Source organism: Hydra vulgaris, chromosome 01 (genome assembly GCF_038396675.1).
Source record: "Hydra vulgaris chromosome 01, alternate assembly HydraT2T_AEP".
Classification (NCBI taxonomy): domain Eukaryota; kingdom Metazoa; phylum Cnidaria; class Hydrozoa; order Anthoathecata; family Hydridae; genus Hydra; species Hydra vulgaris.
In genome coordinates this window covers 41,997,432-42,025,405 of record NC_088920.1, presented here as the reverse complement: position 1 = coordinate 42,025,405, position 27,974 = coordinate 41,997,432, and the positions used below count along the sequence as shown (strand labels likewise).

At 27.1% G+C, this 27,974-nt stretch overlaps 1 protein-coding gene across 2 annotated transcripts; it reads left to right on the top strand.

Moving 5' to 3' along the window:
* Positions 1-28: 28 nt before the first annotated feature.
* LOC100210510 (renin receptor) lies at positions 29-27,974 on the top strand. Of its 2 annotated transcripts, none has more exons than XM_065788203.1 (17): positions 29-318; positions 2,884-2,936; positions 7,902-8,030; positions 9,316-9,403; positions 11,763-11,809; positions 14,543-14,665; positions 14,744-14,803; positions 15,361-15,457; positions 15,543-15,622; positions 15,753-15,806; positions 16,086-16,157; positions 16,404-16,481; positions 17,482-17,555; positions 17,658-17,766; positions 17,841-17,909; positions 20,831-20,911; positions 27,674-27,974. In XM_065788203.1, exons 1-17 carry the CDS (start codon positions 285-287, stop codon positions 27,851-27,853), a joined length of 1,428 nt encoding a protein of 475 aa, XP_065644275.1. In that variant the 5' UTR covers positions 29-284; the 3' UTR covers positions 27,854-27,974. The 2 variants fall into 2 exon arrangements, with proteins under 2 accessions (XP_065644275.1, XP_065644276.1); XM_065788204.1 differs by having other exon boundaries at positions 78-217.

Below are 27,974 nucleotides of genomic sequence, written 5' to 3'. Positions count from 1 at the left end.
TCTCATTAATTTAAAAGTACTTTTGCACCTTTTAAATTTGGTCTCTGCTATTAAGCGCTGATATAAAATTACTACGAGCGTCTTAGTTTTTATTTCATATCTGCTATTTAAAAAAATATTATATTGATCAACTTGCTTAACTAACAAATTGATCCATCTTGAATCATATTGTCAACACCCTGTAATATTTGCTTAAACTTGGCCGATTTATAAATTAGTATTTATTTATTTTCTTGATTCATGTGCATTTTATGCTTTTCTGCTTTGTTTGAGAAAACTCCGCGATGTTCATAATACCTTTGTATTTTTTTTTAACATGTATGTTTATTGGTTTTTTCAATAAAAAATCACTATTATCATTTTGGTGTTAGTATTTATTTTAGTTGGGTAACTTCACGTTATTGCCAAGGTTTGGCAACTGAAACTGTTTACCCGAATTTGGTATTATTATCTATATGTGTAGTATATCACCAATTAGTGAAATTTAAGCATTAATAGTATTTGTGTACGAAGAGTAGCGTGATTACTATTAAAATAAATTAAATATCACCGAGTATTTATAAAAATGTGTGCATTTAGCAAAGTTAATGTGTTTGAATTTTTTGCATTGCATTTATCATTATATATGTTTATTTAAACTTTAAAAATAATAATTTTTACTAGCTCAGTTTTTACCAAGAAGTTTGGTTCTTAGTTAAAATCTAAAAACTTTTCCTAATGTTATATTTAAATAAGATTGTGGTATTATTGAAACCTGTCCAAACCACTAAAGTGTAAAAACACAGACATTAAACTTGAAAAAAAAAAGAAACAAAAAAACAAAACATTTAATAACTGCTTAAGGCATTTTTAATGTCTATTTAAAAAAGTATTTAATAGAAAAAAATTATATTCTTGTGTCATTATTAAAGAATTTTTTTTTTTAAATACATGTTTATGTAAATAAGTTTGTCAGAAGATTACATATGCTGACTTAGCCATTGCAAATTTAGCTAAGATGGTCTCTTTATTCTGCTTGCCATTTTCTTACCCCTTATTGTATTTTCTACCTCTTTAAATTTTATATTTTCCATTGGTATAGAATACTCTAATATTTAGGCTGGGTTTTCTAATAAAGCTTCTCATTTATAAAAGATTTTAGTACTATACAAGTACTACCATAGTTCTATCAACTAAATTTCAATCTCGCGTGACTTGTCATTTAGCAAAATTGCATCCTTTTATTGTATTACAGTTTTCGAAGTCTGTGTCAACTGCTTTTTTGAAGTCTGCGTCAACTGCTTTTTTGAAGTCTGTGTCAACTGCTTTTTTTGAAGTCAACTGCTTTTATATATATATATATATATATATATATATATATATATATATATATATATATATATATATATATATATATATACTATATCGTATATAGGTCAGAAATTGTTCACTTTTTGTGTTTGCTTTGTTTCATACTGCTTTTTTTAATAAAAATTAAAAGGTAATAAAAAAAAAGATTGCTTACCCAGCCCAAACCTTTAGTCAACGTAGTGGCGCTCCCTTGTATGTTCTACATATTTATACAAAGTTGCTTATATCTCAGGGTTGTCAAGCTTCCTAATAAATCCTAAAGTATCCTAATATTTAAAAAAACCTAAAAAAAAAAACAAGTTCTCTTAAAACATACTTAAATTTCAAAAATTACTCCTAAAATCTCCTAATTAAAATCTGGTTTTTAAACTTTAAGTTTTCTGTCGAAGATTCAACTTAAACTTTTAGATTTTTTATAAAAATATTTAAATAACATTCAAATTTTGGAAATGAAAGTTTAAAATTGTCCTAAATAGTCCTAATTTTTTTTCGTTTTCCTGACTTGCTCAGTAAAATCTCCTTAAAAGTCTTTTAAAATCTCCTAAATTCTTCTAATTTTTTAACTCAAAAAAAGTGTGGCCACCCTGTATCTTCATGAGAGTGCTAAATGAATTAAGGTAAGTTAAAAGCAGAGCTATATATAAGTATATATACTTTCTAAATAAAAACTGCTTATTTTTTATCACTATAAGGTTCATGCTAATAGCAACCATCAGGTAAAAATATAAATTTTTTTTGTGAAAATATTTCTGTGTTCTCTTTTGGTTTGTGGTTATGTAATAGGAATTTATTCTTGTGATGACATATAGTTATTCTTTATTAAATAATTCTTTTTAAGCATTTTAGTTTTTTTTAATGTTATTTTATGCAAAAATATTTTAATGATTGACCATGTCAAATGACCAATTAAATGTTGTTTTAACAAATGACCAATTGAACGTTGTTTTAACAAATGTCCAATTAAACATTGTTTTAACAATTTTATATGTAGTAGTGTTATATACTTAAGAAAAGCATATAAATAAAAACATATTAGTTGTAATTTGGTGACTATTCACTGTTTTTCTAGGAAAATGACATTTATAAATCACAAGCATAATGTTAGTATTATTAAAATAGAATATCGAATATATTTTAAACAAGCTAAGAACATCTTAATAAAAAGTCACAAAACTAAAAAATAAAGTATTATTTTATTCATAAGCAATAGAATGAGGGTAATCAAGTTTATTATTTTTCTTTTATACATTTATACAACACAAAAAGAATGTTAAACTTTACACGGGGTTGGGGATAATTTATATCTCAGGGCCGATGAGATATAATCTATCCCCACCCCACCCCAGATATAATTTATCTCCCCCCTATAATTTATCATCGGCCTATTTTCTAACATATGCAAAAAACCAAGTTCAAATTTCCAAGCTTAATGGCACAAATAAGATTTCTTTTTTCTTCAATTCATGTAAAATATCTAAATAAGATAGCAAAAACTACAATTATATGTTACTATTTTTTTTTTTTTCTTTTTAGTTTCTGTGAGGGCAGAATTTTTAGGAAAATTTGTTATTTATAACCAAAAGGAGGTAACTATTTTCAGTTTTAATTTTATTTTAAAGTTTTATTTGCCGTTAAATATTTTTAGTGCTTCTGTGTTTATTTTAAATCATTGAGGAACTGAACATTTTTATATTAAATAAAATAGAAAATTTCAATTAATAAAAATTCAATCCACACTTGTTTATTTTGGACAAGTTTAGTTATCTATTAGTTATCAACAATAGCAAGTTACTTTAGAGGCAAGTTTAGTTCTATATTATCCCAAAGAAAAAAATAGCATCTCAAAACTAAAAAAAAATAGAAAATATGTCACTGATAAAAATAAAATTTTTCAGTGTAATCAGGCTTTAAAAATCGTCGACCTTTAAAAAATTTTGTAAATCTCAATTTGTCAAAAATTAATTTTTTCTTTATTTCTCACCATAGTATAAAAATTAAATAAGCATATTAAATCCTATTGAAATTATAATGAAACAATCGTTAAAAATGTGCATTTAAATTGTTTTATTTGTGTTTTATTTCCCGTTTATTATATCTTGTTATATTTTAAATATGATTATCAGCAGAGCATGTTATAAAAGTCCAACTTGCACAAGAAGATTAAAAAAGAATGCATGTTTATTAGCTATTTATGAAATAACCTATTTATAACCTTGTTACATCAAGTTGTCAAATACCAATTGAAGTGCTTTTATTATTCTTCAGATAAAACAAGTCAAGAATTTGCTAATCATTTAAGATTTGAAGTGAGCAATGTTTAAACTAAAATTGTTTTAACAATGTTAGTTTAAACATGTTATTCAACATGTTTAATGTCAGTATTCACTGAATCTTCTTGACTCAATACCGGGAGGCTGAATAAGTGTGAATTTCATAAATGCGAACTGGCATAAGTGCGAAGCGTTGCAAAAACTGGCATAAGTGCGAATTAGCATAAGTGTGCCAAAAAATTTTTGCAAAGATTAGCATAATTACGAAGCAGTTATGAAAACTGGCACAAGTGCAAATCGGCATAAGTGCGCCAAAAGAACATCCAAACATTAGCATAAATGCAAACTGTCAAAAGTGCAAAGCAGTTGCAAAAACTGGCACAAATGCAGCTGGCATAAGTGTGCTGAATAAATTTGCAAACATTGGCATAAGTGCGAAGCAGTTGCAAAAACAGGCATAAGCACAAAACGACATAAATGTGAACTGGCATAAGTGCGCCAAATAAAATTGCAAATATTGGCATGAGTGCAAATTGGTATTTCACACTTATACCAAGGTTTGCAAATTTATTCACCACACTTATGCCAGTTTGTACTTTTGCTGATTCGTGCTTATGCCTGTTTTTGTAACTGCTTCGCACTTATCCCAATGTTTGCAAATTTGTTCGGCACACTTATGCCAGCTGCATTTGTGCCGGTTTTTGCAAATGCTTTGCACTTATGCCAGTTCACAGCTATGAAATTCTTGCTTATTCAGTTGTCCCCACAATACATGGGTTTTGCTTGTGTCTCTATTTTTATAACTGGGCAACTCATTCTATTATCTCCTAATCAGAGTATAGTTCTAAAACATAGCTAAAACATGGTTCTGAGGCTGGCTGGTAGTCAGGTGTACCGAATTCTGTGGTAGCTCTCAGAGAGGCTGATTCCATCAACAACTGTAAAGTATCAGAGTACTAACAGTGCCATGTTGCATGGATGATATCCTTGTTCGTACTTTTGGTGTGTATTGTTGAGGCCACATTTGGAGTCCTTGTTATGCTTAGGGTTTTTTAATAGTAATGAGGCACTTGCTTGAACTATTAAATAATGTACTATCTGTGCTTTGAGTCAAGTACTTTAGCAAATTCAAAAATAACTAAACACAAAAAACCATGGCCATTACCAAGTTCCTAAATCTATTATTCACTAATATTCGAAATAATTCTTTAAATAACAGGTGTCTTTTTACTAATACTAGAAACCATTGTAAAAAGGTTTTGTGCCAAAACCTTTTTCCTATTTTTAAACCTTTTCTTTCCTATTCAAAATCTATTCTTAAGTCCTAAAAATCAAAAATCAAATCAAATTAAGTTTGAAACATGAAACTATCAAATATATATATATAATTTACTATAATAATTATTATTATTCTTAAGTCCTAAAAATTAAAAATCAAATCAAATTAAGTTTAAAACATAAACCCTTTCACATTCTTTTTATTCTTAAGTCACAAAAGCTTGCATTTTATTTCAAAATATCTGGAGAAACTTTAATAGTGTCTATAATAAGGACAAATCTGTTACGCCTCACCTCTTGCATGATTCAGAGTTTGCTACCTCATCTAAAGACAAAGCTGAATTGTTTGCTATGAACTTTTCATCAATCTCATCTATTAATTCCACTAATCACATCCTACCTGATATAGCCGACAAACAGGTTGATCCATTGCTTGACATTTGTATCACTCCAGCTTCTGTTAAAGAAGAAGTTGTTTCTTGCTTTGACTCTTCTGAGGATTGTTGTCCGGACAACATATCTGTTATAGTCTTGCAGAATTTCAATCTTCTTGTTCTACTGCTGGTTTGTTAACACTAATAACTGATAGGTTTTATCATGCATTAGATAGGTTAGGGCTATCGCTCTAAACATTATTAAACCTTTTGGTAAAATTTGGCATGCTGTAGTTCTCCATAAGCTCTTTTGTTATGGTGTATCAGGTAACATCCATGAGATTATTGAATCCTTCCTTACTAATTGTAGTATAAAAGTTGTACTCCATTGACAGCACTCTTCTACATTTACTGTAACTTCAGGGGTTCGTCAAGGTTCCATCATTGGCTCTATACTTTTTTTAACTTACATTAACGATCTTTCAGAAATTCTCACATCTAGGGTGGCATTGTTCACTGATAATACTATCATTTATTCTTGTCTTTATAAAAACCCAACACTATGATTGCTTTTTCAAACATTTGAGCTTGAAAAAGATCTTACTTCTGCTACAGCATAGGGCCATCAATGACTGGTGAACTTAAATTCAGATAAAACTCAATTTTTTTTATAGCTAATCATTATCACAATAATCTTGAACTTGTTAGATTTATGAATGGTAATGTATTCAATGAGTCATCTACCCTTTGTCTTCTAGAATTAACTCTTACTTTCGATCTTTCTTGGAAACCATATATCAAACCCATAGCAAAATTAGCATCTGTTAAGGTTGCGTCTCTTTATCATGCAACCGTAACAGATGCATAATTTTGTATATTATTGTAAACATAGTTGGGCCTGCTCTTGTAGCCAACCTAAAACCATTATCACATCGTTGTAATGTTGCTTTTCTTTTTCTTTTCTATAAATACTATAATGGGCACTGCTCTAAAGAGCTAGCGTCTCTTGCGCCATCTACTAAAATTTATTCTCGTGTTACTCGTCCAACACCAGTTATTTTTGCTCTCCTCCAACATCAGTTCAATTCGCTCCCTTCAACTTGCTTTCCTGATTCATATAATTTTCAATCTTTTAAGTCAATCAGTTAATCGTTATCTTGCTTTCTAAACTTCCTTGTATTTCTTCCAATAACTTCCAACTTTAATAGTTCACTTCCAATTAGGCTTAAAGCCTTGTTAGAAGTGAAGCTGTTTAAAAAAAAAGTGCTTATGCCTAAGCCTATTTAGCGATTTAATTTCAATCTAAGCTGATAATCTTCTATCTAAGCATGAAGCTGAGTGGTTTACTAAAAGAAATTATCAGCATAGGGTTTGTTAACATAATTCCTAATCTAATGATTATGCCATGGATTTTTTAAAATCAATGTCTGTAAGTGTAACATAAATTGAGAGGTATTATAGTGTTCTGAAAAAAACTAAAAACTACCTGTGATCAACAATAAGCCATGAGGTACATTAGTTATATACTCTTGATTAATTTCCTGATAGCAAATAGTTTAAACTATTCTGAAATAAATTGCAAATGTTAAGCAATAAGCTTGTGTAAATAAATAATGAAAAGTTATAAAAGTTACCAAAATATTATATATATAAAACCAAAAAAAATTGATATTTTTTAAGGACCTATAAAATATTTTGTCAATAAATTTGTCGAAGTTTATTTTGACTAAATATTTATTGGCTTAGACTTTTCAAACAAGTGATGCTTAGTGCTATCTTTTTTTTTATCAGTCCAGTTAAAAATTCTTTGATGAGGTTTGACACTAAATTTATTCCAAATTTTTAGTCTAAAATGTTCACAAGAAACGCTAATATTTATAGCACGCGTTACTTCAAATTTTAATAAGCTATTAAAAAATCCAGTAAAAAGTCTTGTCTATCATTAGGATATTTAAAAAAAAGTTTTATCAATAATTTGATTTAAAGTATTAGATATTGCTTTTGATTTATGGTGTTGTAAAAACCCTTTTGATATAACTACCATTAAAGTAATGCTATTAGGTCTAGGATTTTTCAGTGATGGAATTTTTTTTCTATCACACAAAAGAGCAGTTTGAAAGATATATATCAATAAGATAATATCATAAATTGTATATAGTTCTTGTAGATAAATTTATTGTCACTGGTACTGAGGAATATAAGCTCACAACATGAGAAATCTTTGTACTAGTAAGTGCAAATTACATCTATGTCTTCCCAGCTAATTTTTACATATTTTTTTATACTTGTTACACTTTTATTAAGGGTTATTTCGACTAAGTATGTTGTAGTAAGCAAGATAATTCATGTAGTGAAATATTTCACATGTAGTGAAGTCAGGATTATGCGCTTTTAATACTTTTAATATTTTTAATAGGAGGCAAAAAGAAATAACTTGGATAAAGAATTACTAGGATAGTCTTTCTTGTCTAGTAATAATACAGTTTAAATATCCTAACATATTAAAAGTAAATGTTTAAAATATTTTTTTTTGCCTCTGAGTTAGCAAGTGTAAACAGCAATTTTTCTGTTAAATTATTATATATTAAAAATTTTCACATTATTTGACTATCTATATATATTTTTTTAGGGTGAATATGCTACTCTTTCAGTTTTAAATAAACCAAAGTCTGTAACATTTGCTCCAAATCCTGGACCATTACCATCAGAAGATGTTTCGAGTTTAATGGCACTTATTTTAGGAGTATCTATTCCTAAGGTAAAGATATTTTTATTAGTAAGTTTTTTAAAGTAACAAGTTTTGTATAAATTAAAATTTGTATTTACTAAATGTGTGAAAATAAAAAGTGTGATGTGAAAGAAATATAACTAAGAAGTGTAATTAGTTTCTCTAAAAAATTGTAAAAATAAATCAACTTAAAATACAAAAATACTTTACAATAATAAAAATGTTTTGACATATAACTTTGGTTATATCTCCTAATCTACAAAAATTTGTCTGCACAAAATGTACAATTTGTACAACAATACTCTATAACATCCATTTTAAGTTCCATAACATCTACAACGCACAGGCTAATCAGAGCATGTTTTTTTATTGAAGGAATTAAAAATATAAAACATTAGAGGTCTATGCAAATAAAAGAGAACAGGCAGCATTTAAATTACAAATTTAATTATAAAAATTCTGATTGGCTTGTAAAATACATTTCAATGATTAACTTTAAAACTGTTTTTAAAGTTGTTCACAATTTGTAATATGTCAAAACAGGTTTTAACAATAAGAAATTTTATGGATAGATAATAATAGAGCACATAAAGACATTAAAAAACAAAAAAAATTTTTTTTGCGGATTTTATTGATGATTACAGGCTTATTTAGATTTCTTTTATTAAAGTTTTCCTGTTCAACAATGGAATAAAGTTTTCTTTTGATTCTCTCTAAAAAAAATTTTTCGAGGGAACCAAAAGAACAGTACGAAGTAACGAAAAGTTAATTATTCAGATTTCAAGCATTACAATTGTAAAAAATGTTTTATGCAGGCTTTTTTTGGATTCTAGCTGTTGAGTTTTTGACTCAAATACGAACTTATTAGAATGGAAAATAATGCCCAAAACTTACAAAAGAAAGAATTTGTTTCACCTTTTTCAAAAAGATGGTTTTATTTAAAGTAATATATCTTCATCATCTATTTGAAATGGTTTTCTTGAAAATAAAATTTTTTCAATAATTCTACCTAAAAGGAAAGTGCGCTAAAACTAAATTATAAAGAAGTTGTAGTTAAATATAAAGGAGTTAATCATTTAAAAATTAAATATATATAAAAAAAAAAAAATTCTGCAGTTTAGAGATGTTTTTTAATAAATCATTTTTTTCAACAAATTTAAATTATTTTTAAATTAAATATGTTTTGCTTTTTTTTTTTTTTTTTAATTACATATTGCTTGTAATAAATAAGATCTTATTTATTATTTTATTTTTCAATAGTATCTTTATTTTATCATTATTATTTCTTTTATTTCTTTTTTCCATTATCTTAAAGGAATTTAGTTGGAATGGATTACAAGCTGGTAATTTTTTTGATCGACCAAATGCTATTTTGATGATAAATGTTGATGCGGTTCCTAAAGGTTTGTTTTTAACAAATGCATAAAATACATTACTGTATAAAGTGTAATTTTAGGTAAATTTATTTATATCCATTCATAATAATAGAGTTTTGAAATTAAAGAGAAATAATTTGAAAAAATATATGCTTTATAAAATATATATATAAACAAGTTTTAAATTTGATCTGCACTAGAGTGTAGTTTGTTTAGATAAATTAATAAAGAGCTTTTTGATTAACAATAAAATGAAGTAAATGTATATAAATACTCAAAAAATGTTTAAAAAATATCATTAATTAATGTTTAATTTAAAATGCTGGTGTTTAATTGTAAAAGTGTTTAATTTAAAATGCTGGTGATTTTATTATTTTAAAGTTGTTTTTTTTTTTTTTGATTGATCTTCATTTTTATGTCATGAACAATGTGAAACACTAAAGTAATAGGGATGGTGGTGGTACAGAATACTCTCTAAAGTAGTGGGGATGTTTGTGATACAGAGTACTCTCTAAACTAGTGGGGATGGTTGTGATATATATATATGTATATTTATATATATATATATATATATATATATATATATATATATATATATATATATATATATATATATACACACACAACCCGTAGATGTTGTCCGAAAGTTTTTTCCATATTTTGTTGACAAAAAGTAAAAATGAAAATGCAAGACCGGAATTATTTTTTTTTATTAATTGATAGACTGCCTGCCCCAACCAAACCCTCAGTCGATGTAGCAACACTCCCTTGCGGGTCAGGCTAAAAGATAGTAGATGTAGCAGCACTCCCTTGCGGGTCAGGCTATCTGTCAGTCGATGTAGCAGCACTCCCTTGCGAGTCAGGCTATTTGTCAGTCGATGTAGCAGCACTCCCTTGCGAGTCAGGCTATAAGATAGTCAATGTAGCAACAATCCGCGCATGATTTACAGTAAAAAAAAATAAAAATAAAAACATTTTATTAAAAAAATTAAAAATAAAAACATTTTATTAAAAAAAATAAAAATAAAAACATTGTTTATATTGTTAAAAACATTCAGAATGTTTTCAAAACATTCTGGTCAATTAAATTTGCGTTTTTGTGGTTTTTTTATATAACAATTAATTTGTAATTAAATTAATGGTTTTGACTTTCGTCCAACACGAAAATGTTAGACGAAAGTCAAAAGTAATTAAAAGTGACGTATGTGTTGGCGTAAGAATCACTTTTTTCCCTCCGCTCTTCCCAAAGACAACAAACTATAGATCTATATATATATATATATATATATATATATATATATATATATATATATATATATATATATATATATATATATATATATATATATATACAACCCTCAGAATCAGGAAAAATGAGGTCGGCAATAATTTGCCGACCTCAATCTTTTAGAGGTCAGCAAAAACTATCTGATACAAAGGTCTTACCATAAAACATAGAAACGTGGTCGGCAATTTTTTTGCGGACCTTAAACACTTTCAGGTCGGCATTGCCGAATGCCGACCCTATTTCCGAGCTTTATATATATAGATATATATATATATATATATATATATATATATATATATATATATATTTATATATATATATATTTATATATATTTATATATATATATATTTATATATATATATATATATATATATATATATATATATATATATATTTATATATATATATATTTATATATATTTATATATATATATATATATTTATATATATATATATATATATATATATATATATATATATATATATTATCTTCTAGCCATATTGTTCAGGTTTAGATTAAATTGTTGAAACATTGTTCTAATTGTTTTAATTTTACATTTTGAGAAAATAGTTAAATGATAGCTAAATAATTAGTGATTACAATTTATAGCAATTAAATAATCGTGATCTAATAATTATAATAAATAACTTATTATAATTAAATTTGCATTATTTTTAATTTAGCAATTTATTATTATAAAAAAAAATGTATATTTAGTGAGCTGAAAAATTATTACTTGAAGATAAAAAGCTGATGTCAATGCAAAATAGTCAAAAGTTTAGGTTCATAGCTGTCTATATATTAATAATTATTTAAGAAATTTTAAAATGAGAAATGTTAAAAAATAATTAATTAACTTCATTTCATATATATCAATGTCTTTTAGGTTTACAAGAGTAATTTTAAAGGTTAATTACACTAAAAGTTATCCCAGTTCCGTTCTTTCTTATCAACCTTGAAAATCATTTTACTCCTAATAAATTTATATAGACATTTAAATTTTGTATTTTAATAATTTGTACTTCTTTTTAAAATTTTATGGCATAATCATTAATACATTAATTATTTTTTAGTATGTTTTTTTATAAACTTTTAGGTATACATCTGAATTTGGGTGCTACTGAAAAGTTTCCTCTAATAATGGTAATTTTTTTTTTTTTTTTTTATTTTGAACTACATTATTTACACAATGTAAATTTTATTTTGTTCTTAGGATGAAAACCTGCTTTGTCAAAAACATAGCCAAAAAAAAATTGTGTGTTTTTGAGAAAGTTCTCAATTTGTATTGAGTATTGAACATTCTTCTAGAAAACTCCTTAACTGCTAGAGTTGTCCATTTAGTCTGAAAGTCTGAGAACTTTCAAGAAACTTTCAAAAGTTTCTAAAATGTTCTAGAAACTTTTAAAAGTTTTAAATGAACTGTCCAGTTCATGAACATTCTATAAACTTTTTTTTTTTTATCAAAATTAAACCAGAGTTTAGTTTAGTTTTGATAAAGAATTATATTAAAGTGGGATGCATTGCTCAGAGTCCATATCCTTGGCACTCATCTCGATAAGTTCAAGGAGCCTATTATTATATTATATATTAGCATGCCATAGTGGTGTAGTGGTAGACCGCTCGTTTCATAAATGCTTCATAGGTTCCAAGTTTGATCCCCACCATTCCTTGGAAGTACCGTGCTCAACTTTGTGCTTGAGTTAAATACTGAGTTAAATAAAACTCTCAGATAAGTTCTCCAAACTTTTTTATCCTCCTACTTATGTCATTTAAGAATGCTTTGCCAAAAATTGTGCTGATTAGAGCCTGGGAACAAGAATACCCTAAATAATAAGCATCACCTGCCCAAATGAGAGGGGAAACGGTTTTTCGAAAAAAATTACTTTTTTTAATAAAACTCAAATGTGTATCTGTATTTAAAGTTTAGAGTCCCCTCAAAACAAGGGGGTTGTTAATTTAAACTGGGTCTAATTTCTAAACAAAATCTTATTTTTCAAAAAAAAATTAGATCCTTAAAGATACCACCTAATTTATGATATTAGAATTTTTATTTAGAAAAATTAAATCCCCACATTTGGGTAGGTGATGCCTACTTTTAGGGTCTTTTTGTCAAATTAGCGCAATTTTAAGCAAATCATCTTTATATGACTAAAGTATAAAAATACAAAAGTTTGGAGTTTATTACTTACTTGGAATTTATATTAGAATTATAACTTGAATACTAAAAAAATCCAAGATCCGCCCCTGAAAATATTTATTTTTTGATGAAAAAGTCCTTATTTTGTGTATAAATATTGTGTATATTGCATATATTTTGTTTCTTTATGCGACACAAAGATCGCAAAAAGTGACCAACGGAGCCGTCCAGTTACGTAGACCTGGGAGATGTGAAAATAAAAACAGATTGTAGATGGTGTCATTGAATAAAAAATAAAAATCATAAGAAAATATAAAATGTGTGGCAAGACTTTTGTGAAGTAGAAAAACGAAGAATAGACAATAAGGGGGCATGGGGAGAAACAACTAACGCTCTAGTCACTCTGTGTGTAGAACATATGCAACAAAAAACAAATATTTGATATACTGATTTTAGAGACTGTTAAGGTCTACAGGTGTGATGGTGTAGTGCATTAGTATGTACCGTTTGGTCGTCTCGTATGGTCTCATTGTGTTTTTGTTCACTTTCAAATTGGGTGAATAGAAAGCTATACACACTCACTCCTTGCGCTTATGGGCTAGCACATCAGAGTCAGACGTAAGACCTACAGAATGGATTTCAATTGATCAAATGCACACATTAGTCACTGTAGGCCACAAGCCATCGTTCTTAGCCAAAAGAGCTACTGGCCTGTGCTGGTGTGGAATGATGTGCTGTGGAGTGAGATTTTAGATCAAGCATATAGTCAACGAGCGCTGATCTGACATGTATTGTGGAGCTTCCGAATAAACGTGTGCATGAGCGTGAGAATCATAAATGAATGTAAAGACTATTTTGTAGGAGGAATAAAATATAAGGACTCAGGGATAAGGTGAAAAATAACTCACCTAGTCATCTTAAACAAATGATAAAACAATGGTCTATGAGTAAACAAGTCAATATAGATCCGCTGGTTTATTAATGGCAACCATGGCTAAAATTATCGCACCATACAAAACAATAAAATAAAATAAGTAGATTACAAAATATTAAGTAAAATGATAAAAAATGATAGTACAAGCAATATGAAAAGAAAAAATAGGCTAATAAATGTGGTACTATTTATGGTCTAAACTCTAGATAATAAATTGAAAACTGATAATCACCTGTGTGAGATAAAAGTATATTAATGTCGTTAATGTAACAATTTCATAATATAAAGCTCACAAAGCGCTATAATACGTGGGTGTAAGAGGTAAAAAAATGTTGATGCCATGATAACCAATCAGAATTAAGTAGTGGATAATGGTGATCCCTCTCCTCAGGAATGCACTGCGGTCACCAAGGACGTTTTGGAGAGCCCGAGACCTGCACTAACACCACTCGTCAGGGACATGTCCTTGCATTCGCCCCTGGAAAATGTTTGTTTTTTGATAAAAAAAGTCCTTATTTTGTCTATAAGCATTGTGTATATTTTGTGCATTTTTTTTTTAATCTTGCTTGGTGTGGCTTGGTGGCTTTAGTGTTTTTGTTTGTTTGTTTTTAAACAAAAAATAATAGTTACAATTTTGTAGTTTTTTTTGTATTTGTATATAATGAAAATCTATTTTATTTAAGTTTTTATATTTTTAAACCTAAACTTTCATAAAGTTATAAACTACAAATATAAGTTTGTGATTTAGGTTTTTAGAATTTTTTTTTTAATATAAACACTATAAAATATTATTTTTGATTTGTAGAATGAAATGGCAACAGAAATGTATGAGATTATTCCTTTAACTCCCCAAGTAACTTTAGCTAGTCATGTTGATAATATTTTTGAAGGGAAATCTGTGGTTCGTTCAGTTTCACATAATACTCATGTAAGTTTTTATTTGTTATAATTTTTCTTTTTTACTTTTATATATATATAAATATTCATAGTTATTTTTATATCATAGATGTCTATGACTGGTGCTAGTAATGGACAAGACTCGTTGACATCTTTCTGGAATGAAGCGGTTAGATGTTTTATAATATGGTTAAAAATCTAAATGATATTTTAGGAGCTGAATGCCATAATCATCTAAAGATTTGACTTTAGTTCATTAAAGTTTAAACTTTATAATCACATACAAAAAGTGGGTAAAATTAGTAGTTCAAAATAAAGGGGTGCGGCAAATGATTAAAATTTAACAACTTATAGATTTTTAAAAAAATGGAACCTGGATTAAAAAAAAAAAAGCAAGAATTAACCCTTTGGGGCAGGTGAGAGAGAAGTCAAACTCTTATATAAAAACCACATTTAATTGTGGGTAAGAGAAGCTTTTAATCTTTTTATGTTGATAATATCAATAAAAATACTCCTGATCTGCAAACCAGATTAATGCCAACAAGGATATCTAGTTGTAAAAAGTTGAATTATAGGAGTCAAAAGTTACTTCAACTTCTTCATAATCTTATATTTAAATATGAGAAATGGCATTATGGAAATTTGTCCAACCCATTAAAGTGTGGAGCTATGAACATTAATTTTTGAAAAGATATTTTATTAAAAAACTTTTTAAATATTTTATAGCAAGAAAGTTGGATGACATTATCTGGCAAAGGTGATGCTAAATCATCATTAAATAAACATCAAGTGTTAAAAAAAATTTCTTCTGTACTTCCGCCAGGTGATTTTAAAAATCTTTATTCTTTAATAAGGTAAAATAATTTATTTACTTTTACTTTATGATATTTTATTCTTGGTTTGTTTAGATTTCCATTATGATGAAGTTAATATGATTGTCACACTTAACACAAAAAGACTGCAAGTGTCATACAACATGGATGATTCGGTAGATATTTTTTACATAGCAAATTTTTTTTTCTATTGACAATATTTTTATTTTTTACTAACAATTTTTTACTTATAACTTAATATTTCATATTTATAATTTCTCACTTTTTAACTAATTTATTTATTAGGTTAATTTCAATATTTTCTCTGAAATTGTTTTTATCATGTATCAAGTAGAAGAGGTATTTTAAATTAAGTTTAATAAAAATCTCTTGAGTACATTTTATTATATTGTTTTTCAAATTTTGTTTATTAAACGTGATTAAAGTTGTTTCTTTATTATTACTTTTTATTATTTTTAATAGTAAACTAACTAGTTAGTTGCTTGCATTGTTTCATTCTCATGCTTTCTAATGATTTGTGTGTCAAAATGGCATCAGATCAACAAATATGGTAAAAAAAAAGTATTTACAGTCTTAAGTTTGTAATTGTAACAGTAATAATTCAAATTTTTTTAACAGCTTCTTTTAAACAAAGACTTTGTCAATGATGGTGTTCCAGATGTTTTCACATTTTCTATAACAACTTTAAAGGTGAATTTATTTTACTAATATTTTTTTTGGTTGATTATTTAAGTGGTTGTTTAAAACCACTTAAATAATCCTCAAATATTAGAGCTATAGGGTTCCTCTTTGTGCTAAATTTTATTTTATAAAAAGCAAAATGTTCCAAGTTTTTATGTTATAGAAATTTTGTTTTTATGTTATATTTTTGCTTTATTGAGGTTGCTCTAAATTATTAGGTTTTAATAAATTATAATTAATATTTTCTATTAAAAGGCTTTGCAAAATAAATATGGAGAAGAATCGACACAGGTTCAAGGTGCTGTTCTGTTGATTGAACAAATCATCCAAAAGGTTGTTTTATTTTAATAACACTTTAAAAAAATTTTGACAAATTATCTTATTGCATACGAAAAGTTAATATTATCTATTAAATTTCTTTTTTATGATAATTTTCCTAACCTCAAAAAGTAATTTTTGTGAAATTAGAAATGGTGGATCATTAAAATAAAACATGTTTAAACTGGTCTTGCACTTTAATAATTAAAATACTTTAGATAACTTATGGCAATAATTATTTCAAAAGTTATGGTAATTAATTTTGGTGAATTTAAAACGTCTTATTTTTGAAAAGTTTTAAACCACAAGTTTTATAAAAGTTACTTTTTGATGAAAATGTCTGTTTTGTCCTATTACATTTTATTTTGATTTAATTTTTTTTAACTTTTTAGAATATTAGGACTTATTTGAATTGTTTTTACAATATTTGTAATAAATTCTACTTGAAAGTATTGTTTATTAAAAATTTATACTTTAACCATGGTTTATGAAAAATATTGAATTTACAATTATTATTTTTTTTTTTACATTAACTTATATTATTTATAATTCAGTTTTCTCAAACTTTTTTTTTCTTCTTCTTCTGGATTTCCTCTCATAAATTTATGAAACAAATTGGAGTTGTTAGTGTTTTTGTGTTTTGTTAGTGATTTTTAGTCATAGTTAAAAAATCCACTTTTAAATTAAATTTTCACTTATTTCTTAGTACTTTACCCTGTTTTACTCAAAGCAAAATGTGCCTAAAATATAATAAACTTATAGACTTCACAACTTATACTTGCTACAGAATACAATACTTAATTTTAAAATCGCAACAAAAATTTAAAACAAAAACTCATTATAATTTGTAATTTCTACAAATGTGTTCAATAGTTTATTTTTTTTTAAAAGAAAAAAATCATTTTTAATGTGATTATTTTTCATTCTATATTAACACATTTTTTAGTATTTCTGAAAAAATTCAGCTGTAAAATTGTGTAAAGCAATAAAAAGATCTCATTACTGGTTTTTTTAGGTATCATCATCATTTAAAAGATTATATAATGGAAACATATTTATTGCTAGCTTAACCACTGGATCCGATGTTAGGTCTGCCTAGTTTGTTTTTTTTTCAATTTGTTTATGATTCAAACTGTTTAAAATGAATAGTTTTTGATTCAGACTGTTTTAAATGAATTGTTTTTGATTCAGTGTTTTAAAAGATCAAAAAGAAAAAATTGACAAAGTTATTAGTTCTCTCAAAGTAACTGATAATATCTTAGATCAGCGCATCCCGGAAATTCATATTAGTGAAAAACTTGTAAGTCAAAAATATATATATTTTTCTTAATTCTATCAATACTCTATTTTCATGTAAAGTGTAATTTATTTTAGGAAGAAAATGCTAAACACAAACTTTGCAAATCAATCCAAAATTTTATGACACCTAATGGACTACTTAAAGTAACTTAATAGTTAATTTTTTTTCCTATTAAATTTTTTTTCTAATTTTGTTGTTAGTTTTTGAAATTTTTTTAAAAACTAACAAGTAGAAACTAAACTCACAAGTAAAAAAAGTAGAGACTTTAAATCATGTTTCTTTCAATAGTTATTTTTCTGCTTCACCTGTTCTTTTGGTTGAATATTAGTTGCCCTTTTCTTGTATAGTAAATTTCTTAATGCAGTAGATATATCTTTTAAGAGTTCAATCAACAGTGCATACAAGCTGTTTTGTTATTCAAAATCATTAAATGGTTAATAAATAAATAATTCCTGTATCAATATTGATATTAACAAAATGTTAATTCAACAAAACTTTTATTTGGTTAATCTGAGAGTCGATAATATTTTAAGCTTTTAAAATAATGGTTGCTTTTAAGATACATGTAAAGTTTAAATTTTTAAGGTACATATAAAGTTTTAATTTTTTAGTTGAATAGTTTATAAGTAGAAAGTTTTAAAGTACGTTATAATTGTTTTCAATATATTTGTTATAACCTTTTTTATATATTTAATTTTTTATCTTCATTTGGTATTTTTTTCTCATGATTTTATTCTTGGTTTCAAATGAATTAATTTACTTGTTAAACTCTAAATTAGGTTTATTGTTGTAATTCAACACTACTAAACAAAACAATATAATAAAAAAATAGTTTTCTTTAGAACATGACAAATCATTAGCAATGCAATATATAATTAAAAATTCTTTGAATAATAAATTAAAATTAACTAATAACTAATAAAAAAAATCTAACAATAAAAATGTAAAATTAGTTTGTAAAAAACCCAGGGATTATCTTTACTCTTTCTAAAATGTGATGAACCTTTATTCAACAACATTCATGTTCTGTTTTTTTGTTGTTGTTGTTGTTCTTAACATTCTGTTTAAAAATAATAATGTTATTGTTATTTACAATCGAAGTTGTACAAAATTGGCACTCCATTATTTATTTTAGAAATTTCTAAGGATTTTTCATTTGCAGCATAACATAATGGTACAGCTTGTATATACTTTATCACAATTGACCTCAAAAATTAGGTTATTGGAGAACCTAAATTTCATAAATAGCATGCCTTCCCAGAAAGCACAGGACACACTGACCAATTTTTTTCTTTTATTTGTTTTGACACCTTTTAAAAATCTTTTTGCTATATTTGATGTTTTTCAATACTAATATAATAGGAAAACAAGTGAATAAATTGCTATTTATTTGTAAAATTTATTATTTGAATAATAAATTTTGTAATGGAGGAAGAAATTAAATAAAAGAATAACTTTTATAAATGTATTTACCACATTTGACGCTTGTCTGAAATTGTTTCCTTTATTTTGCCCAATTTCCAACAAATTACTAGAGATAAAGACATAACGATTGCTCTGTTTTGAAAAAATGTATTTGAAAACTTAAAAAAAGCAGGGTATTTGTCGATATGCAGTATATTCTGGTAGGGATAAATTAGTTGGGTCAGACTGAGTATAGGTGTCTCATTTGTTTCATGTTCTGACTTGTCAGATTTTATGGTTATTTCGTTTATATTGGGTTTCTAGGATTATTTCATCCTTTTCATGCACCAATAGTAGAATATTTACTTAAGGCAATTTGCTGCACTATATCAAATCTAAATTTGGCTAACCCTAAAATGTCACAAATCTGGCTGCTGGAAATTTCTTTTCACCTCAGGCTGATTTATAACATTTAAAAATTGTTAATTATAACATTTAAATACAATATTTTACATTTACATTTTTAATTATTTACATTTAGTTTTTAATTGCCTGGCAATTTAAATTTTGGTTCAAAAGTTTTTATCTTTCAAAATGACAGCTGATCTAGCAATGCCATTGGGTAGCTGATATTGATAATCATTTCAATCACACTATCCTGACTCAGTCAATGTTCACTTGATTCTGCTATACACTTGATTATTTGGCGTTCAATCCACTCACCTATAATCTGGATCTTTGTTTTTCCATTACTTTAAGATGTTGAATCAATTTCATCAATTTTGTGCTTCAAAAAATACCTTCTTGCATCTCGTTTTTTCTTTTCTTCAATGTAAATTTTGTGACTCTTTATGTATTTTCTGAAAATACAAAGTTACTGAAATTTTTTTTGGCATGAGTTCCTGAACTAGGCACGTAGATGTGCCAGTTTTTTTATTGTAAATAAAAAGTTTCCATACATAACTTTCATGTTTCCTACAACTTGCCAACAACTTTGATAAACTCATTTTGTTGTTGATTAATTTATAACTCTAAAGATACTTTAGATATATTTTTTTCAAAAACAAAAGATGTTATGTTGACATAATTGTCAAACATAAAAGAAATTCAATGCATGGCAAACAAGCCAAAGAGCGTGTGACCAAATTTGTGGTCAGACATAAATATATATATATATATATATATATATATATATATATATATATATATATATATATATATATATATATATATATATATATATATATACAGTCCTAAGAATTAGCAAAAATGAGGTTGGCAATATTTTGCTGACCTTAATCTGTTAAAGGCCGGCCAAAATAAATTGACACAAAGGTTTTACCATAAAACATAATATATATATATATATATATATATATATATACACACACATATATGTATCTATATATATATGTACATATGTATGTACATGTATTGCAGACACCAATATAATTTACTTAAAAAGTGCACTAAACTTTTAATTTTTTTGGTTTAGTGGCTTTTTTTTAAAAACTCTTAAACTTTGCATCTAATTATCTCATTTCAACATATTTGTTGTATAGGCTGGTTTAGCACTGAGTCATCCATATTATGTGTGCATTTATACTATATGAAGACATAATATTTTTATTGTTTTAATTTTTTTTTTTTTCATTTTTAGTTCAAATGTGCAGGTGAAAGTTTAGATATTTATCGAAGTAGAAGAACTCTGAGTACAACTCCAGCAGATGGTGTAGTGGAGGTAGTTTTCTTGGCAATATTGTTTTATAAATGTTTAAATTACTCATTAGCGTGAAAATTAGGAAAACAAAAATATTACATTTTTTACCTTCCATACCATGTAGTGAATGTCTATCAATTTAAAAAAACAAGCCTTTAAATGCTCTTGCTTTTGGACATGCAATAGTTAACCATTAGAGAAGCACATTTTTATTACATATACACCTACCATACCAAATTTTTGAGTATATCAATTGGATAGAAAACAGATAATAGTTTTGTACAATAATCATTATAAACCATTTTTCTTTTTAATAACTTGACTCTTTTATTAATAAAGCGAAAATCATAATTAAAATTAAAATCGCACAAACTAATGTCAAAACGAAAGTGTGATTAATTAGGTTAATCAAAAAAGTAGGGTTTAACTAAAATAAAGGCATACTAGAAATCAAACTGCGCAATTTTAAATTTTCTCAAATTTATTAAGCAAAAAATAACCAAACACACACACACACACACACTCATAAAATATATGTATCTTCGGATGCGATAATCTAAAATATTTTCTGCGCTTTAATTCTTAAAATGTGCGCTTTAATTTTTCAGAAAAAGTAGAAAAAACAAAGATTAATGAAAAAAACAGTTGCTGCCCCAATCTAAACCCTCAGTTAATTTAGTGGCATTCCCTTGCATTTTCTACCTAGAGTCAGTTGAGTGTGTACTGAAGCCCCGCAGCTAGCTATTTTATTAATTATCATTAATATATCAATATATTAATATATCAAAGCATAAAGTTTGACTATTAAGATATGTATAAAAAAAGCATTTCAAAAAATTTCATGACTTTTAATCATAGAGTCAAATTGTTTTTTATTTACCAAATTTGAGAATTTTCAATAGGTTAGAAAACAATGGAAAAATTAATTTAATCACTCCACTACCTTATGAGAAAATGATTTAAAATTTGGTCATCAAATTTAAGGAGACAGGCAGTGTTCACTATCAAGAAATATCTAGCTGTTCTCATTCCATTGTTATAGAGGACACTGTTCAAAACATTAAAGAAGTGGGTAAAGAAACTGACAATTAGTCAATTCAAAAGGGTGCTATTGAATTAGGCGCAAGTAGCTATTGTTTTAGTATTTAAGAGACTTCACCATTTAGACAAGTACAGTGCAAAAGCTAAGTGAAGAAAATTTTGACAAATAAAATGGGGTTTGCAATATCATGTCAAAGTTTGAAGAAAATTTGAACTTACTAAACAAGAACAAGCAAGATTATTTGGTCAGACAAGATAATTCACCCTGAACGTTGTTATAAACTGTCATAATTGTTGTTATTTGGTCTAATCTAATCAGCACAAACTAATAACTGTGCCTAACTCAAAGAATGGAGTTATGGTGTAGTGTGGAATCAGGTGGTCTAATTGGTTTACACTTTTTTGACACTTTAGTCACAAATGATTGTATTTACAAATGCTTAAAGAGTTTATGGCCACAAGTTAAACAATTGTATATGTTTTAACAAGATAGGACATCTGCCTAAAATTCTTGACAACTAGAAAGCTGGCTTGACTGAAAGTTCAATACGTATACAGCCTATGAAATACCCTGTGTGTGTATATATACACACACACAAAAGCTTAAAGTACATGTTCATTCTCGGCCAGGTCAGAAGGAATTTGTAGGCCCTATTATATAATGTTAGTAGCACTATTTTTCTGTTTGTACAGGTCAGAATTGGATGAGGAACATGGCTAAATGTGTCATTTCCTATGTTGATAGTTCAAATTGTGTCAATATAAGTTAATGATTATGAGAATAAGGTATTTATGATTTATGAGAATATGGTAGTTATTTTTTAGAAAGACAAAAATCAAGCTAATAATCTTTTGTACCTAAACATTAAGAGAAAAAAACGATTGTAGTGTTTTTGTTTGATGATATTTTGTAGACCTTAGACACAGTGCTTAAATCTAGGGTAATCTAGTCCTGATGCTTTGTTATAAAACAAGAAGTTCTTTTACCAGAGCTGATTTAGTACTACTAAAACAACATCTCTTCATTCACTGGACTGGAAATCAGCAAAAATTTTAACAAAGATATTATCTGGCAGGGGCTAACAAGGTGGTGCATAATTATTTAGACAATTTTAGGTGGTAAAATATGTTTTTTTATTGTGTACATTGAAACTATAAAGTTTAAATAATATAATAAAAATTTATAATATAAAAGAAGATATTAATAATAAATGAATTACAATAAAATTATCAATAAAATTTATTTTATATAATTTTACATTATAAAACTTACATAATTGAAAAGTGAATAGAAAAGAATTTTAATGTGAGTACTATTCTTTAAAAATAACTTTTCTAAGATGGGCTATTTCTTAGAATACTTATCTGCATGTCACCTGAAAGAGTCTTTAGTATTCAATTATACTGTGTACAGTTTTAACAACATAGAACTTCGTCAAGCTAATACTTACTGTAACATCTACACAACCATCAACTCCGCCAGACGATTTAAGTAGAATAAATATTCCATCGGAATTTCGCTGAAAGGCATCATTCAATTCAGCAGTGTAATAGGGTATTTCATATTTTTAAAAAAAATCAATTAAAAAAAAAACAGTTTAGAAGTGATTTTACGTGGTAGGTATTTCTACATCTTTTGGTGTTCAAAAGTTATGACCATGTAAACTTCCACCCTTTCTAAAATGAGGGGGTTGCACATTGTTCATGATCATAACTTTTGAACATTAAAAGAGTATTATATGAAATTTAAAACCTGCAGATGAGTTGCCTGAAATTGTTATATGTGAAACATCTTGATATTCTGTGGAGGCACACGGATTTGTCCTAGTATACTATAATAAAATATATAATGTAATTATAGTATATTTGGACTAAATTTAAAAAAAGCATGTTTTTATGGAAAATAAAATTTTTACTTAAATCCAGCTTTATGTTAACTAGACAGTTTGATTAAATCTTTCTCGGATTTCAGATTTGGAGCAACAAATCTGTGCTTTCTCTGATAAAACCATCGCATCTCTAAAAACCATAAACAGTAGCTTCACAAGACTGAATGCGGAGAGGATAGTAAGGTACTTCTGTAAGAGAATCTAGTACTTTTTGTAAATCTTTTTTTGCTATATTACATGTGAAATTCGTCTTCAAGATTTGTACTCCAGTCAATGGAGTAATGAACAGTTCGATATTATTGGAGCTGTCTTTTGTGGATATTTGATTTACATTCTTAATATTTTCAGGTGAAGTTTCTCGATTAAAGTTATGTCCTACTGATTTATAAACTTTATTTTTAACGTTTTCTATTTGAACTTGTGTATTAATATTAGGGTTTGGGAAAACCCGGCATTTTTAGACCCGACAAGTCCGAGTCGAGTCTAAGAATATTTATTGAGTCCGGGTCCAATACGTCTTTTTAATTTGCGATTTTAACTATAGCATAGAAGGATTTTTTGTTCTCACGCCGATTTTTAAAAATGGATAGTGTGATTCAAACACAAATTATAGAGACTAGGAGATTCTTGTCCAAATTTTATCATTACACTTGCACCGTCACCGGTTGAACCATCTATATGTTTTTTAAAATTAATATTATATGTGTTTAAATGCTGTTCTTCTTTTTCAACTAACTGTACAAGAGTTAAAAATTCTCTCTAAACCCAGATTATACACTTCAAAGTCAATTCCATACAAATTGATGTTGAGATATTTCCAAATTTCTATACTCGTCCATTCATCAAGTGTAATGCTAAATCGTCGGCCTTCTTTAATTTTTTCTTGTAACAATTCTAATATTTCCAACTTCTTTTTTTCATAAAACTTATGAATTAAATTCATAAGATCTCTTTTGGCTTTAGGAAGATTATAACTTGATTTTACTAAACTTTCACGAATAAAGCTAGACTTTGTAATCCCCCTAACTGAAATACCATCAAAAGCGGCCATTTTAGAGACAATTTCTTCGGAAGGCTTTCCTGCGACGGAAACGAAAGTGTCGATAGTTTTAAATCGTTTGGTGCCAGAATTTTCTCCTATTTCTTCCCGTGTTGGTAAAGAAATTTCGTGTTTAACTTTTAAATGTTTAATCATTGATGAAGTATTTCCATATGTGTTTGATACTATCGTTGAACACTTATTGCATTTTCTACTTTTCAAATCGGTACTTTGAGTGAAATACTCCCACACTTTAGAGTGCTTCGGCATAATGGGACTGTAAAAAAAGTTCTAGTAAAATTATTATATTTCACTTTTTTCCTAAAATAGAGAAGTAATTATTAAATGAAAAGTGTTTTGTTTTTTTTTAGTTTTTTAAATACGCGCTAAAAGAATTAACTTATTAACTCCAATCTTTCTAATCTAAAGTTATTATATTAGCGAATGCTTTTAAAAAATTTGCTAATATAGAAACATATTATATTAGCAAATTCTTTAAAGCATTCGCTTATATATAAAAACATTCGATTAGAAAAAATTTAAGTTATGAAGTTAATTCTTTTAGTGTGTATTTGGACATACATGGAAGCATACATAAACTTGAATGTTCTTAAAACATCTAAAAAGTTGTAGCCAAGTTCAACTTTAAGTTAGATTCACAAACCCTACTACTATATTTTTCTAGAAAAGGTAGGGATCCAGCTCAACGACGCACCGCTGCCTAAGAAACAAGGCAAAACATTCAAGCAATGAGACTCGCCGAGCCCTAAACCGGGTATCGGATCCGGGTATTTACCCACAGACTCGCTGAGTCCGAGTCCGGGTACCTGGAACCGAAAAACCATAATTAATATGAAGTTGATCAAATTAAAGATGCAATATCTGTTATTTTCTTTTCCCTGCCATAACGTGTCTTTTTGTTTCTACTTTGTCTATTTGATATATTTAGTAGCCTGACCAACCTTATCTCTTTTAGATCTTAGCCATAATAAATCAAGTTGTGGCACCCTAATATCTTGAGAACAAATGCATAAAATGTGGGCTCCTGCAGAACATCCATTAACCTCTTTACAGGGAGAATTTTCATATGTACAAAGCAACATTTTGCACCTACTTTTTGTTATATCTATCAATTTGTCTAGCTTACCTTCCCACAATTTAGCAATTTTTTCTTTTGTTTCTTTTCGATTAGAAATGTTTTGATTAGAAAACTTTTAAATAAACAGTTAAAATTTAATCTAACAGCGATTTATTAGATATAACTTCAGGGGTCTTAAACAAAGCATTGGATTGAGACCATTGTTTCAATACCAAGTCTGCCAATACCACCGAGATTTCTTTTACAGAAGATGACATTTCCTACAAAAAATATAAAGTTAAATTGTTATAAAATTGTTATAAAATTGTTTGTTTGAAATACTTAATATTGTAATATTTTCTACACGGTAGTTTTTGGGCGTCCAAAGATGCCCAGCGGACGTCTAATGGATGTCCTATAAATGTCATCGCATGTCTTGTGCCCATTAGCTATCTATTAGAAATTCTCTTTTCAATATCGTGTCAAAAGATACACCTATCAAGATCGTCAGAATGATGTATAGCTTCCTGACAATGTAGATCTTTTCTTAGTACATCTCTTAGTGTAGGAACTTCAATTTCTAACCAATCTTTTCCTACTTCAAGATATTTAGTTAAATAAGTTGTAGAAGAATGTTTAGTTTGTTCCAGTTTTGAACTCTCTATAATTCAATATTTTATTTTATAATTCACTGTTAAAAAAAAAAATTATACTAAAAATCTACAACAACAAATATTGCAACTTTTTGATCTCACAGGTAATTAAATCCACTACTAACACAAAGCAAATACCAAGTACTAAAGTAACTGTGTTTATAATTCATAGATTACAAATGCTCATAGACAATTAAAAATTTAGAAGACATAAGTAAAGTTTTGTTAATTTTTATGTCGTAAAAATGTAGGTTTTATCGCTTTTTTACATTTTTTAAGTTAATTTTTAATTTTTATTTGGATAAATATTGCTTAGCTTATTAGCCATGTTATTATAAAATCATTCCCCAAATGTCATTTTCAAACAAATTTTAGTATGACGTACCCTACAGTACTATTTAATTTTTCTTAACTAAAAGATGATTTTTCTTTAAATGGTTGATAGAGCTCCATCGCTTTCATTCAAAATTGATCATAAACCGAAATTGGGTATTTAACTGGGTTTTTTAAATTGGGTCCCGTCTAATGTGAGACTTTGTTAATAAAATAATTGCTTCTCAAGTAACCAAAATGTATTGAAAACATGACAAAAGGCTTTTAGTTGCTTCGTTGTTTGCCATTTTATTAAACTCTAAACTTAATTTTATTAAACTCTAAACTTAATTAGATACGCTGCGAAATGCTTGACACTCTTACAAAGTTTTATGAGCAAGTTAATAAAAACTTGGGTTTTAAAATATAAAGCATTTTATTTTTCCGACTCAAATAATCCCGTAACTTTTTTCAACTTTGCTACAATTTTAGAACACCGCGACTTGACTAAAACCAGTATTTTGTTTGAATTTTTATTTAAGTTGTTCTACTATTTTACATAAAAAGAAAAATAAATTTAAAAAATAATAAATTAAAACCAAATAACTGTAACAGTTGCTACACTTGATACACCCAAGATCCGTCCCTGATATAAATTTTTTTTATAACTATTAGTTAGAAAAAAGTATAAAATTATAACTAATTGCAAAGTTTGCATTAGTTACAATTCGTATTAATTCATATTATTAATTCTATTATGTATTCTCATAGGACAATTGGAACTTAGCATCTGCCTATGATAAATCTTTTCCTGCAATCTGGAACATATGGTTATGGTTTGTAGTTGGATTTACTCTTACTGTTTATGCTATTTCAGTATCAATGTGGTATATGGATCCTGGAGACAGCATTATTTATCGACTCACACTACAGAGAATAAAAGTTGATTGAGTCTCGATTGATAGTGATACTTAATTGGAAATTATCTTTAATTATGTTTAATTGACTGCATGTTTTCTTTTTTCTTGATTAAATTATTTTATGAAATAAATTAGGAATAGTTAACCATTTA